Raw genomic sequence first — 20,227 nt, forward strand, 5'->3', positions numbered from 1 at the left:
AGCGGCCTGCGACACCACTGCACTGTGGCTTATATGAAATTTTCATGTAAGAATTGTTGTGGTGGTAACTTGGCTTTCATTGTGGTGGTTTTAGGAGGTTACTTATTGTAGAGTTTAGGCAAGCTGATTAAGTCACTGGGGGCACTGCCATCGAAGGAAATTACTTTAGGTTTTCTGAGACCTTGGTGTGCTCCTGTGTACCCAGATGTACTGATACATGACTGTCATTCTAGAATTTGGGAAATGGAATAAGCTCCAAACCAGGTCCTGTCTCAGAAGAAAAGAAAGGACAGGGTAAAAAAAGAGAGAAAGAATGAGACAGAGAGAGAAATAAAAGGGGGAGAGGGAGGGAACAGAATGGGAAAAAAAGGGAAGGGAAAGAAAGGAGGAGGAGAAGGTTGGTAAGAAAAAGAGAGAGGAAGGGAAGGCAAACAAACTGAAGGGAAAAGAAGTTTTTTTTTTTAATTTTTTTGAGACAGGAGCTCTCATTTTACAGCCCAGACTAGCTTGGAATTTCTTATGTGGTCCAGGCTGGCTTAAAACTTGCATTACTCCTCCTTTATCAGCCTCCCAAGGGCTGAAATTATAGTCAAAAGCCACCTGGTCTACCTTAATCAACTTTATACATACTTACCTGTGTTGTAGCAACATAAATCAGATCAACAAACTCAAGAATCCACATTTGGAGAACATCTGGATTTTGCATTGCATTTTCCCCCTTTGGGGGAAGGATTAACAAAGGCCTATCATGTTTGATCTCTCCAGAAGAATAACAATCCAGGTTTACTTCAGACTCTCTAGATTTTACCAACGAAAATCCCACATGCAGAGAGATGCTTAAGTTCTAGGAAAAGTGGGTTAACTGAAGAGTGATAATGTAGTGTGGTGTGGAATAACCTCAGTTATGGAGGCTGAAATGCTGAAAGAACACCAAGAACACAGTTAACTTCTGGAGGCTGATGGATGTCATCTCAGGTCAGCATCATCAGTGAGTGAGGTCCACACAGGTGAGCAGAGCAGAAAGACACCTTCACAGCTAAGAAAAAGCCTAGCTACAGAGAATTTCATTGCTACTCTTTCCCAAGTCAGTTTCCACTGAAATATATCAGGAATGGGAAAATGCACCAGGAATTGGAGTGCTTCATGCAACAACAGTCCATCAGACCCTAGTCTACCAATGGTTTGTAATGTCAACAGGTCAGGAATCACACAGCCAGAAAGAAACTGGGAATGCTGTATGGAGCAGATTACATTCTGGAGAGGAAACATATTGGGTACTCTGCAATCTGCTTATGTCATAACATTCTGTTAACACATAATTCTACTATTTTATTATTTGTGTGTTCTAATCATTATTAAAAAGTGATGGAAGATTCCAATCCAAAATCAAGCAACTTTCCTAATTCTCACTGCAATACAGAAAACACAATCACATTTCCAACTGACCATCTTTCAGTCTTTTGGATAGATACCCCCAAATATGACCTGTAGCTCAAACTAAACACCGCATCATCTTAAGTCCCCAGAGAAAATTATTAAAACAACATGACTGATAAAGCTTGCATTTCTCCAGCTCATCAGGAATGAAAGCTTACTGCTGTATCTCAGGTTTGTGAGTGAAATGGCTCACAGGGGTGGAATTAAAACATGGATTAAAAAGAGGGTGGTACTATGCAAAATAACATACTTTGCTTTTAAGGAATACAGAGGACACGGGTATCTGTCTCTACCACAGTCCTGGTGGCTGGAGAACTTTTAGTCACCTATTAGCTTAGCCAAATGTTTAAGGAGTTTTTTTTCAATTGGAAATTCTATAATCCTCACTTTAAATGATTTTCCCAGAAATTTCCAGAGCCATCTTAAAGGCTCTAGGCCAAAATGGCATGAAAGAGAAAATCGCTAAAGAATGTCAAGTAGAAGATTTCCCTGATAGTACATTAAAACATCTTGAATGCCTTGAGAGGGATGAGAAGAGCCAGAAGGAAAAAACAAAGAACATCCAAATAAATATGATCTACCCAGTCTAAAGAGAAGCTTCACAAGAAAAAGGGTTCAGTCCAGTTGGAAGCAGTCAAAATAAAAAACAAGCAAACTTGGAACAAACAGAAAAAGTTTTTTTTTCTTTTTTTTAATAATGAAGAATATTTTCCATTAAAATCTCCCCACCCCACTGTGGAGAGCCAGAGACAATGATCTGAAGATCTATAGCTTTGTTATTGTGAGAGTCTTCCTGATATTAAACAAAGGACAGGATGAAATAACAGATGAGCCTCAAATCCATAATACAGATGAGAAGACTCGGCAGCCAAAGCCGAATCTGAGATAGCTTCAAAGGCAAAATGAGGTGATTAACCAAACCAAAGCAAAGGAGCCAGTTTAAAGTGATAGCTCCTGGGCCAAGAGTGCACGTGCAAACATGACCTGACTTCAGCAAGGTTCCCCTGGGAGCCCCAGATGCCCTGTGATTTCATGGGATGGGAGGATATTCCTGGGTGAGGAAATGGCACGTTAGGACTGTAGGCATGCAGGCCAGCCTGATGGAGGCAAAAGGAGCTTTCTAACCTGCCAGCCCTATGGACTCCAGGATCCAAGATGGGGCGTACCCAGACACCCTGCAGTACTAAGACTAGAGTCATCTATGTTGGTTCCAAAGGGACGAGTAGGGTTTTGATTCTTTGTCTGCAGATGGACATGCCCAATTCTTGTCACCGTATTTGTTGTGGATGTTAGGAATATCCTTCCTCTGGCATCCACTAACCTCTTAACTGAAAGCTCTAAGAGTCTACTGCTGGAAATAAGCTTGTCTTACCCAACAATGGCTTTTTCACATTAAATAATAAGGCTAACATCAACTAGCCCTTGTCTTTTCCTTTTCTCCTTATCTGCTGGGAAGTTCAGAAAACGAGCACCCTGATGAGTTTGTATTGTTTCCCAATCAAAGGCCTACCAGGGCTTTGTCTTTGTCTGTCTCTAGAGCATCTAGGTTCTTTTTATCAAGCCTCAAATAAAACTCTCCATTAAAAACAACAGGAGTGATAAAGCTTAACATTTCTCAAGCTCATCAGCTATCAAGGCTCTGTGTAGCTCTGGTTTGTGAGTAGTGAAATGGCGGCTCAGAGCAATGGTGGGGAGAGCCGAATAGGAAGGAGCCTGGTAAAGCTCTAACCCTCGCCACAGATGAGAAGGGGCAGAGCAGCTGGGAACTCCCCACAGGGGCTGCACAGAGCCAGCGAAGCTCTTTTCTTCTCTTCTGTCCAGTCTCTCACATCACAAAAGTCAACAGATCTCTGCCCTCAAAATACAGCGAGGGGGGAGGCACATGGCCCTCAGATGAGGTGGAAGCAACCGCACCCTTGGGGCAAGAGCATAAAGAAAGAGGGTGTGGGAAGAAGGGTGAAAGGAAGAAGAGAATAATTCCTTTTAATCGCATTCAAAGCAAAAAGAAAATATATTCTCAAAGGGAATAGGGCTTAACCAAAAGAAACTTTCTTACAACTGATCCACTTTGACAAAATATAAATTCAATAACTACTGTTCATTTTAAAATGAAACAAAAAAAATGCCAGGCACAGTGTATGTATACTCAGGAAATAAATCAACAGCAAAACAAGCAGAAGCATCTTGAAAGATATGGAATACATCTGTTAAAGGTAAATTACTGACATACAGGGAAGACTCACATGCATGCAGTACAAGGCATTAAAACAAGAGAGAAGGGCTGGGTGGATGACCCAGTGAGCAAGTGTGCTTGCTCTGAAAGCATGAGTATCTTAGTTTTACCTACATAACAATGTGGGCAGGCTGTACATGGCTATAATTCACACACTGTGTAACCTTGACAGGCATATCCCAAGAGCTCACTAGCCAGCTAGGAAAGCTTTTGATTCTACGAAAGACCCTGTCTCAAGGCAATAAAGTGGATAGCAATAGAGGAAGACATCCACTCTGGCCTCTGCATGTACACTCATGGGTCTGTGTTCTGGCGCACTCACCACATACACATATGTACATACATACATATCACATCATATATACACAACACATACCATATGCACATATGGTATATATACACAATAAACACCATATACCCTCACACTTTACACAGCCTACACACAATCACACTTCATACACACATACATACACATGCCATATATATATATGTATGTATCTATACAGCACACCAAAATGGAGATGTTAATAAATAGAATTAATTTATGAAATAGACAATTTGTGCCCATGTAGCATAGACTTGAATAAGTCATACAGATGCCATAAAACCTTTGTATTAATTATTTTTCTATTGTTGTTAAAAGACTCCATAATCAAGGCAACTTATAAAAGAAAGACCTGATTGGCAGTCATGGGGCTCAAAGTTCTAAAAGGTTAGAGTCCATGATCACCATGGTGGGGAACACGGTAGCAGGAAGGCGGGTATGGCACTGGAGAAGTAGCTGGGAGCTAACATCCTGATCCACAGGCAGGAGGAAGAGATAGAGAGATGATTGTAGTGAGATAGACAGATGATAGATAGATAGATAGATAGATAGATAGATAGATAGATAGATAGATAGATAGATAACACTAAATGGGAATATTGTGGGCTTCTAAAACCTCAAAGTCTACCTCCAGTGACACACCTCCTCCAATTAGGCCACACCTCCTAATTCTTCCCAAACAGTTCCACCAACTGGGGACAAAGAATTCAAATATATGAACCTATGGGAGCCATTATTATTCAAACCATAAGCACTCCTTAACACAAAGGATTCTACAAAACAACATACAACTATAGTCTAGGCAAGTGGCTAAAGAGCAGTCAATACCAAGAGGATCCATATCCCAATAAAGTTACTATGATTCAAGACTAACGAGGGATTCTTGTGGCCTTGAGGCAGAAGTCACTTTAGAAAAAACAAATTAAAGATTTTTTTTTATACATTTACACACCATCATTCGATGTTAAAGGAAAGCCTATCAAGTCCTGAGTAAAGTGTGCTCTGGGCCCTGAAGCCCAGCCAAACCGTTCTTCTGTAACACTACAAAGGTAGACAGTTTTTGGTTAAAGCATTTATGTCCAACCTTGTAAGCATTTCTTACCCATTAAACACAACTAAGAACAGAGGAATAGGGATGCTATTTTAAGAAAACTAGATAAATAAAACAAATCTACTTGAATATAGATTTTGCCTTTTGCAAAAGAGAAACCAATGATTTCATTCCCCAGATAGATAAAAGATAGGTGACTAAACTTGGAAGACGCTGAATCACAGAGGAAGGAAAGAGTATAAAATGTGTGGATTCTCTTACTGCAGTTCATCAATTCAGTCTGATACTAAAATATAACTAAAAGGCATTGTCATTCTAATCATAGTTTCTTCTGTGAATACCTTTTTCACATCTCTTAGGAACTAGTATCTGCTGGAGTGAAGACTGAAGACACACTGCTGGAAACCCAGCAGTCCTTTCCAGCATAGCCAAATTTTCTCCTATAAATATAAGGAAGGTAAAATTTACTTCATTAGAAATGAAACCTCTAAGATGCCTCATGCAGTATTCAATTATGCACAGCCAGTAAACAGTCCTTCCCATCACACGCAGACTAGGGAAGGTCATGTGAAATGGTACTGAATTAATATAAAAAATGGTTAGGTGTGGGTCACTTTAAAAATAATCTATTTCTTATTTTGTTCTACATTGCTCAAACACCATATAATAGTGAAGTATGTACTGTATAAGCTAAGAATCCATCTTAAGTTAGAAACTTTAAAATGATCTTTCACTGAATTTTTAAATAGTTTTATTTCGTGCTATTATGTGTGTAGACATGGTGTGCGTGGTCGTGCCTGTCGCAGTGAGACAGCTTCTTGGTGGACTCCATTCTCTCCTTCCCTCATATGAGGACTCCGGGTGAGCTCAGGTCGTCAAGCTTGCGCACAAAGAACTTTACCTCCTGAGCCCTCAATTTTAAGACAAAATCTAAAACATTGGGTAGTTACGAGGTATGGCACACAACAGGTAAAGGGAATAAAATCACCAGAGTATAGTCTTCAGTGTCAACCAGAGCTGAGGCGTTCCAATCTGAAGTTGGAAAAGATGTCATATCAACAGCCAACATTAATAAATAGTTCCCACATTTTCTCCCAGTAATTATATGGTCATCCTGTGCCTAAGCATTTAATCGACCAGATATTTCCCACCTTTATATTGAAAATAGCTTTTATTTCTCATATACTATATCCTGATTACAGTTTCTCCTCTCTTTCTCCTCCCAGCTCCTCTCCCCTTCCTCTCCCTGGGCTATCAGGTTCTTGGTCACCCAGCAGTGCCAGGTCTGGGAGCTGTCTCCTGGAGTGGCCCTTCACTCAAACCAGATGTTGGCTGGTCACTCCCACAGATGTTGTGTCACTATTGCTCTGGTGTATACTGTAGGCAGCACACCCCTGCAGACTGAGGAGCTGGGCCGGTGTTTGAGTTTCTCCTTTGATAGTGTGAAGAATACGTTTCTGTACCAAGGATGCTAGCACATAGGGAGGAAGGCTCTAGGTGGGCAGCAGCTAGATTTCTCCGAGTCAGTAGTTGTGTAGGTGTTGTCTTCAGCAATGGGGTCTTGCTATCAGTGTGCGGCAAGCAGCAGATTGTCTTGGTACTGTCTTGGTAACAGCTTGTATTGTTTGGGATTCCCATGAGACCCCTTTAGACTTTAAACTTAGGTGTGGGAAACATACTTTTTTTTCTGCTATGCTTTGTCACTTGCTTTAGTACTATGTTTTGCTTAATCCCCTTTGACCCTGGTCTGAAACATCATCTTTTCACCATGTTCCTACATAAAATTACATACTCTAGATATTCATGATTTCCTATCCCAATTTTCAGGCCCTCCATCAACTCAGAAACTCCTTGGCTACACATCAGATACCCCGCTCGGCCTCTGCTCCAGTGCCCATAGGCTTTTTGTATATACTATCCTTTGTAGGCACTGGTTTTCAGATGTAGCTTCCATGTTCCATTACCAAATGATCTCAATGGCCTCTTCAAAAATGATTTGATCCTGTTACAAATAACTTAATTACAAATGATCACTCTTGTGCTCATGACCTAGAATTTTGAGAGCTACCAACCACATTATTCTGCTGAACATCACTGCTTTTTAATAATATAAACTTAACAATAAGATATTTAAAAGTCAGCTAAATCTTGAAAGATTTATAACTGAATAAAATAATTGGGCCTCTTTAAAACAAAGTGCCTAAATCATTTATCTAGGAAACCTCAGTCTATAAGTGTAGTCGGTATGTAAAAGATAATGAGACCCACCGGTGCTCAGTAGAGGCTTTCTAGTCACATACGCTTTACCTCCACCACGCGCCTTGGAATGAAGAGCCACTTACCGAGTACCTATAAAATGAGTACCTGAAGCCTTCCCATCACAGGTTTAAATTTAGTCTTGGAGGGGATGGAGCTTAGCATAAGTAGACTGTGACTCAGTCCACTCCAGACGCAGCTAAGCAGGACAGCAAATGAGGCCAGGGCCGCTTCTCGCCCAGGGTCATCGCTGATGTTGGTTTTGTTACCACCAGCCAGCTCCTGCCTGTTCCTGATGATTTTGAGCCTCATTTGCTTGACTCTGAGAATTACGTTCCCAGCTAATGAGCCCAAGCTCAAGGTGCCACAAGCAGCCCTGGCTTATCAGGTCAGAACTGAAGGCAGGTGCAGCCCTGTTTTAGCTTGGTAGGTGCCAGTGACAGCCTTGCTTGAGTCTCCTTCTGAGAAAAATACACCTAAGCAAGGATTTTTAAAATCGCTTTAGGGAAAGGCAAATACAAACGACAAATTTCACGTGAAGAAAACTGAACGGAAGAGAGAAAATGGAACCTTTGTACATGGCAGCACAAATGAAGGCGATGATGAGAAACGAGCAGGACACCGTGGGAACGAACCTACCTGAAGTTCTGCATGAAGTGCCGAAACTTGTCCGCCCTCTTCGCCAGGGGCACGATAATGTTGATGAGCGTATCGGCCATGTTGAGGTTTTCCTTCTTCACTCTCAGGATGGGGCCAAAGGGTCGAAAGAGGACAAGTCGTTGGAATTCATGCTTGTGGCCCCCTTTGAAGGTGAGCTCATACAAAGTGCCTTTATCCCTTTCTGTTCGGTAGATCCCTGAGGAGCAAGGAAGAGTGGTTTCAGGAAAGTGATTGTTGGTTAGTCAGTAGCTTTCTATAATGAAGATCTACCACAAATGCCTTCAAAATTTATATTAGACCTCCACATTCCCTGATTAGAAAACAATTAATACGCTAAAAGAAATAAAAACCTATCAGTTGAAAATTCATTTGAGACCCTCATAAAACCACAGGGAATGCTTATGATATTAGATACAAAGCTATTGATATATTTAGAAGCATTGAAAAATACTATTAGGAGCATTGACTAAATCTGATGTAATGTATATTAGGATGTGTTCTTTACCTTCGTTACATACATTTTATAATAATATCAGAATATGAACATTGCTGTTTATTTAACTTAAATGTTCATTGAAATTACCTCTTTGAAATTACAATCATTTTAGATGAAACAATTACAGTGATTTATAGGAATTTCTTGGTAGAATAGGGCTAGAAACATGGGCCCCTCCACACCCTGACGCTTACGGAAGCAGTAAGACAATATTCAAAGTATCCACTGTGATGGCGCACATCATATTTAGTCTTACACTACCTCTAAGCACTGTGATTATAAACTTCAGAATGGGGCTGGAGAGATGGCTCAGTGGTTAAGAGCACTGTCTGCTCTTCCAGAGATCCTGAGTTCAATTACCAGCAACCACTTGATGGCTCACAGCTATCTATAACGTGATCTGCATGCCCTCTCCTGGCTTGCAGGTGTACATACGTAGAGCACTCATATACATAAAAGTAAATAAATAAACAAATGTAGATATTTTTAAACCCTCAGAGTATGTGCGTTCAAGGCTGAGAGCCTAAGTTAAGTTCTGGTCCTACGGTTGTGATTTCATCCTTCCATTTTGGGGGTATAATCCAGGGGCTGTGGACAGAAAATGACTAGCTGACGGCTTGTCTGGGCCACAGAGTGAGTTCAAGGCCAGTCTTCATTACTTAGTGTATCACTGCTGTCTCAGTGGTGGAGCACTTGCTTAGCATGTGCCAGCAAGTTCCATCTCTCCCACCACCACCTCCACCCAAGAGCTGTGTGCATCAATAGGTCCCAACAGTGCACAGCACATAGCAAAACCAACATGGATAAACCCGCTCATCGTTACCCTCACCTCATCAACGCCTCTTTTCTTCCCTACTGTCCACTGGCATTGTGGGTGTTTTCCATTTATATTCTCCTCTCATACACTGCATTTACTTATTTATTCTCTCTCTCTCTCTCTCTCTCTCTCTCTCTCTCTCTCACACACACACACACACATATGTATGTATGTATGTATTCTACTCTCACATATTACATCCTAACTGCAACCTCTCCTTCCTCCACTCCTCACAGCTACCCCCGCCCCCCCCGCTTTCCCCTTCCCCTCAGATCTACTCCTCCTGTTTCTTTTCAGAAAAGAACAGGCTCCTAGGGATATAATCAAACACAGCATAAAAAGTTATAAGACTAGGCACAAACCCTCACATCAAGGCTGGGCAAGGCAACCCAGCATAGGCAAAAGAGCCAGAGAAAACCCAACTCTCACTGTTAAGAGTCACCCCCCGGCCCCCCGCCAAGCTACACAACCGTTAGTTACATACAGAGGTCGTAACTCAGATCCGTATAGTGTCCGTGACTGTCAGTCTCTGTGATCCACTGTGAGCCCTGCTTAGTTGATTACAGGCCAAGTTCTCCTGGTGTCCCTGACCCTTCAGGTTCCTACAGTCCTTTCTCCTCCTCTTCTGCTGGATTCCTCAAGTTCTGCCTCATGTTTGGCTGTGGGTATATACATCTGTTTCCATTTGTTGTTGGATGAAGCCTGATGAAAATTGGGCTTTGTACCAATCCATAAGTGTAGCAGAATCGCATGCGTTTTTTTGTTTATTTGTTGTTTGTTTTTGCCAGTGCCTGGTTCTACGCTAGGCCTCTGACTATCCAGCTTCTGGCTCCTGGCCACCCAGGCAGGGTCAGACATGGGCTCCCTCTTGTGATATGAGCCTCAAGTTGGACCAGTTATTGATTGGTTACTCCCACAAGTTCTGGGTGACCATTGCCCTAGCACATCTTGCAGCCAGAACTAGTTGCAGGTAGAAGTATTTTTGGCTGGGTTGGTATCCCATTACCAGTACTAGAAGCCTAGTTACAGTTCAGGCTCCATAGTCCCATTATTAGGAGTCTTCGCTAAATTATAGGAAATCTAGGACAGCAGGTTTCCACATGGCTCCACCCCAAACCCAATCATCTCTCCCAGTACTCTTTCTCTCTATCCCCCTTTCTTCCCACACTGGTTCCCTCCTCTTCTCGTCCCCACCCACCTCTACTCCACCTGCAAAATCTATTTTATTTTCCCTAAAGGTAGACAAAGAAAAGTTAGTCACATTCAACAAATTCAGAAAGAAGCTTTTATTTTTTATTCATGCCACATTTCCCATACCACATCTTCATTTTATTCTTAAGCCTCACGATAGATGAACTTGTATCTCCTAACCTCTGATTAGCTACAGAAATCAATCTTTGAGGGAACGTGCTGGCTGATAGTGAGTTACGGCTCTTCAGGACATCTCACAAAGCCATTTCTCCTTTCTTTCTTACTCCTCCTCTTTGTTTCTTTTGTGGAAAACATGCATCTTCTCCACACACATTGCCAAGTTCTTTTCTTTGTTCTTTGACTTGTGGGAGCTTTTTCATGCTAGAGCTCTGGTCTTATAGCCTCTTTGATTTCATTCAAAGTTCAGACCTCTCTGAGGTACAGAAAGGAGCCTCCTATTGTGAATTTTCAATGTGGCCTCATTTCTCACAGTCATCCAATGGGCCTGGCTTAAGATTCAAAAAGCACACTGCACTAGCAGTGAGCAAGGGCGACTGAAGGAATCACTTCTCTTCTGAGGCCTTTGGTACTTCCTAGGGTATCAAAATGGCACGCCCCACTCTTCTACCCCCAATGTCAGGTATGCTGGGAGAATGGCTGACCTCCTGTTGGCAAAAAACTCAGCATTCTTCTTCAGCCAGTCAAAGAGAGGAGAAGATATATTTCTTTGGAGGCTCAAAGGATTTATTTGAAAACATCAAATAGTTCCTTCTAAGTCTGTTAGTTTTTAAAGCAATTATCCCACGTGAGGAAACAGGCTTCTAATTATGTCTATAGCATCTGGTTAGATTACAGATCTTTCATATAGTTCAAGTGAGGCCCCAATGAGTTACACAGGAGTCCAGGTGTCACACAGGTGTATCCGCACACTTGAGCAGCCCTTCAGGTTGGAGGCTGAAAAATGCCTTTATTATTTGGTATCAGCAGTGCAACCACCCATCCACAATCCTGGGAAAGGCTGCTGACAGTTGAATTTGCAGTTAAAAACATACTGGGAAGTAGGGGTGCTATAAGCTAGTTGATTGCTTGCAAGAGGAACCAAATTTGATTCCCAGGACTCATGTAAAAAAGCTAGAGATCGTTCCCCATGCTTAGATCACCACACTTACACACCGGATTTTAGATCTCATAACTCTTATCTATTTTAAGTGTAAGTTATTTATAACCCTCCTCCAACTGAGATCCACCACGCTGAGATTCACACTCGCCATCAGCCACCACCATGCACACACCATTGCATAGCTGTGTGAGAAGGCACTGCAGTCTGCCCTGTGCTCACTCAGAGGACAAGACCTAGTGGAGCCCTTCATTGCGTGCAATCTTCAGTAATCAAAACACAAAGCATCATCGGAGAGAAAGAGGACAGGAGCACCCAGAGACACGGTGGTTTTTAGCATAACACATAGCCAACATAAGAAGAGCCACAAGCTGGGAAGTCCTAACTGGAAAACTCAAAATGTGAAACTTAAGCATAAGCAATCATCATAAGTTTTGCGTTTTAAGTTTGTTAAAAAAATTATTTATTTATTATTTATACAGTGTTTTGCCTGTGTGTGAGCCAGCAGGCTGGAAGAGAGCACCAGATCTCATTATGGATGTTTATGAGCCACCATGTGGTTGCTGGGAATTGAACTCAGGACCTTTGGAAGAACAGCCAGTGTTCTTAACCTCTGAGCCATCTTTGTAGTCCAGCCATTTTAGATTTTATATTTTTCTGATCCAGTTGGTAAAATTTCTGCAAATATTTCAATATTTAAAATCCTCCAAAATCTGAACTATTCCTGGTGCCAATCATTCTAAATTTAAAAAAAATGCTACTTGTTGGCTGTCATAATATAGTCATTTTATTATTATGTGAAAATAAGACCATTGTAGCTCCAGCTTGGATCGTGTTTAGATACACTTCTGGTGTCTTCTTTCCTTACTTTGGGTTTGGTGTTTCAGCTCTCTGTGTAAACACCCTAATGCAATTCTTTCCTTACTCAGGGCCCAGGTCTGTGGCCCACAGCTAAGAAGATGTTCCCTGGGAACATCTGTGCTCATTCTGCCCTCCTCACCCCCTTCTCCCACGAGGGAAATGAAGCCCATGACTCACTGGTGTAAGCAGATTCTACCTTGCAGCCACACTCCCAGTCCTGTTGCCAAGTCTGTCCCTTGCTAGGCAAGGAACCGCCTGGCCAACTCATCCTCTCCCATCTCTAGGTGCTCCAGTCACCTTGAAAACCAAAGTGACAGGGATAAAGGATGCACCGGTTCTTGTCATCACTCAACATGAGTACAAATAAAATGACCAATGTTGAACGGCTGTCTGAGCTCATGCAGAACTCCTCAAACCTCTCATCAGCAAAACATGATCTTTATTCTCAAGAGTCCCATCCACTCCCTCTGCATTCATCTCCACCTTTCCATCCTTCTTTGGAACTTAGGCCTAGTACCAAGTCTTTCACCTAGCAATCTAGATCTAATGAAATGCTTACCAATGCCTAGGCCTCCGAGTCTCATTTTACATTACACACATCTTTTAGTCCTTAACCTGATTAAAGTACCATTCTAATTCCTTCCTTGCCTCAACCAGCTTCCTGTGGTAGGCAGAATAAACACCAATGCCATATCCTGGCTTCAAGACCCTTCATAGACTAGCACCGGTCTGCTGTCATTATTAAACATGTCACTGCTTCAGGCATTGCCTGGCCTACAGTCAAGCTGGTTTATATTGAAGACATGTAGCCATTCTTCCCCATGGAGAACATAGAAGGAACCCTTCTCTATTGTACTCTCAGTGGGAATCTAAAAGGGCTCAGCTGCTGTGGAAAAAGTTGGGCATCCATCACAGTTAAATATATGCTCACAGCCATGTGATTTGCAACTAAGACAGACAACACAAATCTCCATTGAGAAATGGGTAAACAAAATATGGTATATGCACACAATGGAAGATTACTCAAGATTACACAATGAAAAGGGAATTTAATTATACATGTCCTACATGATGGATTTTGGGAACACTGTGCTAAGTGAAATATGCTAGTCATACAATAAGAAACACTGCCTAATGTTGCTGTTATAAAGCTTCCAAAACAGTTAAAAATGATAGAAATAGAAAGTAGAATGGAGGTGACCAGGAGACAGATGAGTGAGAAGTGAGGAATTATGGGTCATAGGTACAGCTGTGGGTTTTCTTCTTTGTTCTGTTTTGTACTGCTAGTGTTTGAACTCAGGGCCTCATATATGCTAGGAAAGCAATCTAACACCAGGTTAAATCCAAATCTGGGAAGATAAAATTATTCTGGAGATAGATGGTGATGATGGCTGTCAAATTATGTGAATATACTTAGCATTACTGAACTAAATAATTAAAGGTTGCTCCTGACCAATGGAATGGTATGTGAGTTTTCCACCATACTGTTCTCTTCTGACAAAGTCTTATACTTTTTCACAGGTACATAAATTTAACTAGCATACCATCTACCTCTTAGCCTTTCAAATCTCACCTTCCTCACTTGGGAAATGCTTTGCGACATTCTCAATCTAAAGTGATTCTTCATCTTCCAGATTTTTTTTTTCCTCATAGCACTTAAACTTTACTAAACCACTTTCTTGGGACCCAAGAATAAAAAAAAGGTTATGGAAATCATCCAGTCCAGATGTATGAGGGAATATCTACCCAGAGAAGAAAGCCATGTTTGTCTTGAGGAACCAGGCTCATAGCCCTGTTTACTGGTTACACGTTAGAGACACTATTGACACGTCACACTGACAACTGGAGTAGGGGAATCAGGAACATGGGAAATTGCTGCTTGGAAGACAGACTAGACAGCACAGAGGGCGGAGAAACCTGCTGCACTTGGCTTCCTTACTCACTGGTAATCTTTTCACACTCAGCTTTTTCTTCACTTTACCATATAATTTTGACAGTTGCTAAATGAGCTGCTTTTCCAGCCCATGAAACACTGGAGGTAGTAGATGCTGAAGAGCATAATTTTTCAGAGGGAACAGATTTTCCAATAATAAAAAAGACTATAATCTTCCTCTGTATCCACAAGAGTGTTTTAGTATCCCATTAGGGTACCAAAACATGAGGCGGATACTCAAATTCCTTATATTAAAAAGCAAAGAACTTACATATAACCTGTATGCTTTTAAAAATCTTTGGTTACTCATAATACCTCCAAAGTAAATTTTATGTAAATAGTTGTTTCCCTCTATTATTTAGGCAATAATTACATGAAAAAAAGTCTGTACATGGTCAGCACAGCTGTGATAATTTTAAGTAGTTTCAATCCTGGGTTTGAAGACAGGTGCTGAGCCTGTAGATATAGAGGGCTAACTGCAGCAGAGGAAGACCGGTAACAGGTAGGTAAAACAGTGACAGGTGAAGCAACAGAGAACAAGACAGAAGAAATTACATATGCATAGGGTAATTTCACAGTTTTCAAATCTACTGGTATGAGCTGCCTTTGAAGAGCATACACTTGCTTTCTCTCCAGCTTTAGAGGAACATATGCTACCTATTTTGCTCGGGAAGAAAACCAGCCAAGTGCAGAGAAAGAGTTTACTCTCAAACAATAATATTCCCCCTTTTGCTACGTGTGACTTCAGTTACTTAAAACAATTCTACTTAGATGACATGTCATTTTTAGACCGCATGAAATTAACCTTTTAAACTTTCCACACAGTGCATCTGGTTATGTCACAGACCAGAGTAGACAAGTCGGATAGTCACCCTTTCCCAAACTTTCTCAGAATCTCACTAAGTCAAAGTTTCTTCTTTAGAAGCCCTAGCAACTTTCTTATATCACATTCTACCATATTAAACCTGCTAGGTAGGAGACAATAAGGTATAGTTAAGATTCTCATGTTTTCAATGTAAGGCACTGTGCTTCCCTCATGATTACCAAGCCGTGTGAAAGCTGGGGCTCACTAACACCGCCCCACATTGTAAGACAGGTTGCTAACCAAGGACAAGATCTCCATCCCTGATATCAAGCTGTACTGTAGAACATCAGTAATAAACAGACTGGTAGATCAATGGAATCAAACTGAAAACCCAGAAATAAACCCACACACCTATGGAAACTTGATTTTTGACAAAGAAGCCAAAACTATACAATGGAAAAAAGACAGCATCTTCAAATCTTCAACAAATGGTGCTGGTCTAACTGGATGTCTACATGTAAAAAAATGAAAATAGATCCACATTTATCACCCTGCACAAAACTAAAGTCCAAGTGGATCAAAGAACTCAACATAAAACCAGACACACTAAATCGCTTAGAAGAAAGAGTGAGGAAGAGCCTAGACCTCATTGGCACAGGAGACAACCTCCTGAATAGAACATCAACAGCACAGACTCTAAGATCAACAATCAATAAATGGGACCTCATGAAACTGTAAAGCTTCTGTAAAGCAAAGGACATTGTCATCAGAACAAAATGAGAGCCTACAGACTGTGCAAAGATCTTCACCAACCATATATCTGATAGAGGGATAATACCCAAAATATATAAACAACTCTACAAGTTAAAAAGCAACAAATCAAGCAATCCAATTAAAAAAATAGGGTACAGAGCTAAACAGAGCATTCTCGATAGAGGAATATAGAATAGCAGAGAAACACTTAAAGACATGCTCAGTGTTCTTAGTCATCTGGGAAATGCAAATCAAAACAACCCTGAGATTTCACCTCACACCCATCAGAATGGCTAAGATCAAAAACTGAAGTGACAATACATGATGGAGAGGATGTGGGGAAAGGGGAATTCTCCTCCACTGCTGGTGGGAATGTAAACTTGTACAACTTTGGAAATCAATCTGGCACTTTCCCAGAAAATTATGAATAGTGCTATCTCAAGATCCAGCTTTATTCGTAATAACCAGAATCTGGAAACAACCTAGATGTCCCTCAACCAAGGAATGAATAAAGATCAAAATTCAAAGGACAGTCTTCCAAAAGATATGAGTTTAGTTCACAGTATCCACATTCTGTAGCTCACATAATGGTAACACCAGCTCCAGGGGCTCAGATACCTTCTTCTACCCTCTGTAAAGTACCTGTACTCATATAGCACACACACACACACACACACACACACACACACACACACACGCATGCACAGGTGCACACAAGCACACTTGTACAGACACATACACACATACATACACACACACGGGCACACTTAAATAAATGTAATAGACCTTTTCTGATAAAAGCATTCAAGTACTAGAGGAGAAAGCACACAGGTAAACAAAATAGATAAAAGTATATGATAGGTGTGTAACAGAAGCAACCTGAGTAGTCAGACAATAGAAAGAAAGGCATCTCCACCTGATGGAAGTTAGGGACAGTTTGATAGATGTGTTTCACTAGAACTGGAGACTGAGTGGGTGTTTTCTAAGACTACAAAATCAGAAGGCAACTGAAGAAAGATGACAGAATACATGAAGACACTGAAAACAGCAAAACAGACATAAACCAGGTAGGTAGATTTGACAGAGTTGAACAAGGATAGATTGTAGAAGTATGTGGCTGTATGAAATAAGTGGGAGACGAGGCTGGGGACTGACTGAAAGCCATTCCACACGTGCCCACTAGGTCATCCTCACAGGCCTGGCTTTATCCTGGGCCACAGAGAAGCTGGTTTATTGTCTTAACAAGGGAGAGATAAGGTCTTAGGCTAATTACTACATAGCAGTGTAACACATGGGCAGATGACAGGAAATGAGATCATGAATCATCGTGAAGGAAAGACCTGGAACAACAGGAAGTGGCAAAGGTCTCACCCAAGTTAGTGGCCACAGATAAGATAAGGGAAGGAAGGGGTTGGGAAGAACTCACTGGTTGCCTGGTGTGCTGGGGCAGAGTACAAGAGACAAGTCACATTTCCAGCTACAGGCGAGAAAGCAGTTAAGCCTTAAACATACTGGTTTCAGCAGCTGAGTACTTTTCACAGAGATTTTGATTTGCATATCTTCACCCTACAAATTAAAGCTTCAAGGTGTGAGTGAGATAATCTAGAGTCTCTTTATGATGAAGTAGGAGCTCAGTATGCCTAGAGCACTGTTCCTAGCATCCATGATATGGAAGCAACCTCAATGTCCTTTGGCCGTAAAAAGAAAGATATGCTGTCATGTGTGACAATGTGCATAGAATTGAGAATACTTTTGCTCAGGAAAATCAGCCTGATACTAAAAGACAAATATTGTGTTCTCACTTATATGTGAAATCTAAAACAGAAAAGGGAGTAGAGAGAAGAATAGTAGTTACCATGGTCTGGAAGAGGGAAGATTAAGACAGGATGAGAAAAGGAAAGATGTTCGTTCAAAGGTACCAAGTGTCAGACTAGAGAAGTTTTAGTGAATGATTGTTTTGTGTGGTGATCATGATCAACATATTGTTTCTTAAAGTAGTTCACACACACACGTGCTCACACAAATGGGGTACTTGGACATCAATCAACTTTGTTAAATCTATAATAAATAGAAAGACCAAAATATTGCATTATCTGTCATATACACAATATTAATGTTAGTCACTTAAAACAGATACATAGATGGATGAATAAATGGATGGGTGGATAGACAGATAGATGGATAAACAGGCAGGCAGACAGAACCTAGGATGAAGACATGGGGTATAAACACCTTCAGGCAAGTGGATCTGAAAAAAAAAAAAAAAAAAAAAAAAAGGACCGAGAGGTCTCAGTGACAGAGGACTTAGAGGCAGAAGGCAATGATGTTAGAGAACCAGTGTCAAGTACAAATACTGCTTAGTGATCACAACGATAGAGACCTCTGAGAAGTGGAGGGGATAAAGCCAGGCTGGAGTCAGACTGAAAGCTGATGGGATCAAAGTAGCAGGAGAGAGATGAGTGATGCTTTCATTTTTGCAACTATCCAGTTTATTCTTGCCTCAGGACCTTTGGCCCCTTTTGTCAGCATCTGAGATCTTCCCTGGGTGCCAACATTGCTAGATTCTTCCTATAACGTAGGTCTGAACCTAACTTCCTCAGACTGGCCTCTTTGTCACCCCCTGAACCCTCCTGCTCCCGGCCTCAGCCACTCCACCACCTCTTCCACCGTATTCAAGCTCCTTTAGTACACAGTTCATCTGCATGCCCTATCCGCCTGCCTGTTCATCACTGCTCCCACCCCAGAAAGCCAGCGCTTTTAAAAAGCAGAGCTGTGTTTCTGCAAAACAATAAAGATTTGTTGCACAGATTCAATAGAGGAAATGAGGGATGTGCTTGACTAGAAAGGGAATAAATGCTATTGGGAAGTCAGTAGAGGGACTTCCAAAAAGACAGATGGAGAAACAACTTCTTACGCTGCAGGAAAGAGCAGGTAATGAGAACACACAGTTGGCACGAGTAACTGAGAGGTAGGTGTATCCACAACCCAAAGGGGACTTGTTAAAGATGCAGAGGTTATTTAGATCCCCAAACAGGACAGAAATGGGACAACAGGGATTAAGCATTTGGAGCAACAAAATAAGGGATTAAAGGTGGAATAGTGACCTAAAGAAGAGTGCAGATAGCAGGTTGGGATGATGACACTGTGGATGGGAGATGAGGCTGAGGAAGGATACAGGGAAGGCATTGCGAAATATCACATTGGTATACTTTGGCTGGAGATCAGAAGACCACAATGATGTCAGTGTGGAAGTTCAGGGGTCCTTCCAACATTCCTTTCTCCCTGCTTCCCTTTCTGCCTCTCTTCCTTTCTCTCTCTCTCTTTCCTTTCCTTCTTTCACGCCTCCTCCTCCTCCTTTTCATTCTTCTAATATTTGATGTATGCATGTGAGCATTCAGGTACATGGACCCATGCAAAAACCAAAGCAGGATGCCTGTGTCATTCTCTGCCTTATTTCCTGAAGACTGGTCTCTTGCTGTACCAGAAGCTTACAATTTTGCATAGGTTGGCTATCTAGCAAGCTCCTGAGACCCATCTGTCTCTACCCCCAAATGCTGGCATTATAGGCATATGAAGCCATGCCCAGCTTTTATGAGTGTTGGACATTTGAACTCTCGTCCTCTTGCTTGCAGTTCACAAGCTCTTATGCATGGGCTCAGCTCCCCAGCTCCTTCAAGGCCTATTTTCCAGCAGCAGGAAAGCAGCTGGCAGAAAAAGCAGCACAATAGTGCCTCACTCTTTAGGGCTGAGCTCCATAACGCAGGTACTGGAGGGCATAGAGTCATATATACTGAGTAAGTGGTTGTAGGGATACAGTGGGGTCTAGGCTGCAGAAGGAGCAGTGAAGGTTAAAAAAGGGCAGAAGTGAAGAACAAGACAGGGTCAAAGTGTACTTGCAGACAGAAGCAACAGTAAGAAAGTGACCAAAGACAGATACAATAACAGGAGGAATGGAGGAAAATTAATCTGAAGATGTTGAGATTGTTAGATTTTAAGTTCATCCTGTTCCAGGAGAGACAAGGATGTAGCCACACAGGGGACTGGACATTTCCACTTCAAAGCTCAAGTTTTCTAGACCCAAACAATAAGCTGCCCAAGACCCTAAGAACACAGACATCTTACTGCCTTCAAGTTTCCTTATTTGAAAATTCCATTTTTTACCTTATTTGAGGAAAGTAGTGGTTAGGAATTATAGATGCATGCTTAGACTAAATGCAGTTGAAGAAGTCAGGTGGCAAGGGGTGAGATCAAGACAGCAGCACGGAGTTCCCTTTGGAAGGGAAGAGAGTTGC

General features: G+C 41.5%; 1 protein-coding gene across 12 annotated transcripts in view; it reads right to left on the reverse strand.

The window, feature by feature from the left end:
- Positions 1-20,227, reverse strand: part of Csgalnact1 (chondroitin sulfate N-acetylgalactosaminyltransferase 1) — a 349,122-nt gene that overhangs the window by 33,444 nt on the left and 295,451 nt on the right. For all 12 annotated transcript variants that reach the window (XM_060381889.1, XM_060381884.1, XM_060381887.1 and 9 more), the window contains one exon: positions 7,942-8,158. In XM_060381889.1, coding sequence (XP_060237872.1) covers positions 7,942-8,158 — 217 coding nt within the window. The remainder of the gene's footprint in view (positions 1-7,941; positions 8,159-20,227) is intronic.

This window comes from Meriones unguiculatus, chromosome 4 (assembly GCF_030254825.1).
Source record: "Meriones unguiculatus strain TT.TT164.6M chromosome 4, Bangor_MerUng_6.1, whole genome shotgun sequence".
NCBI lineage: Eukaryota > Metazoa > Chordata > Mammalia > Rodentia > Muridae > Meriones > Meriones unguiculatus.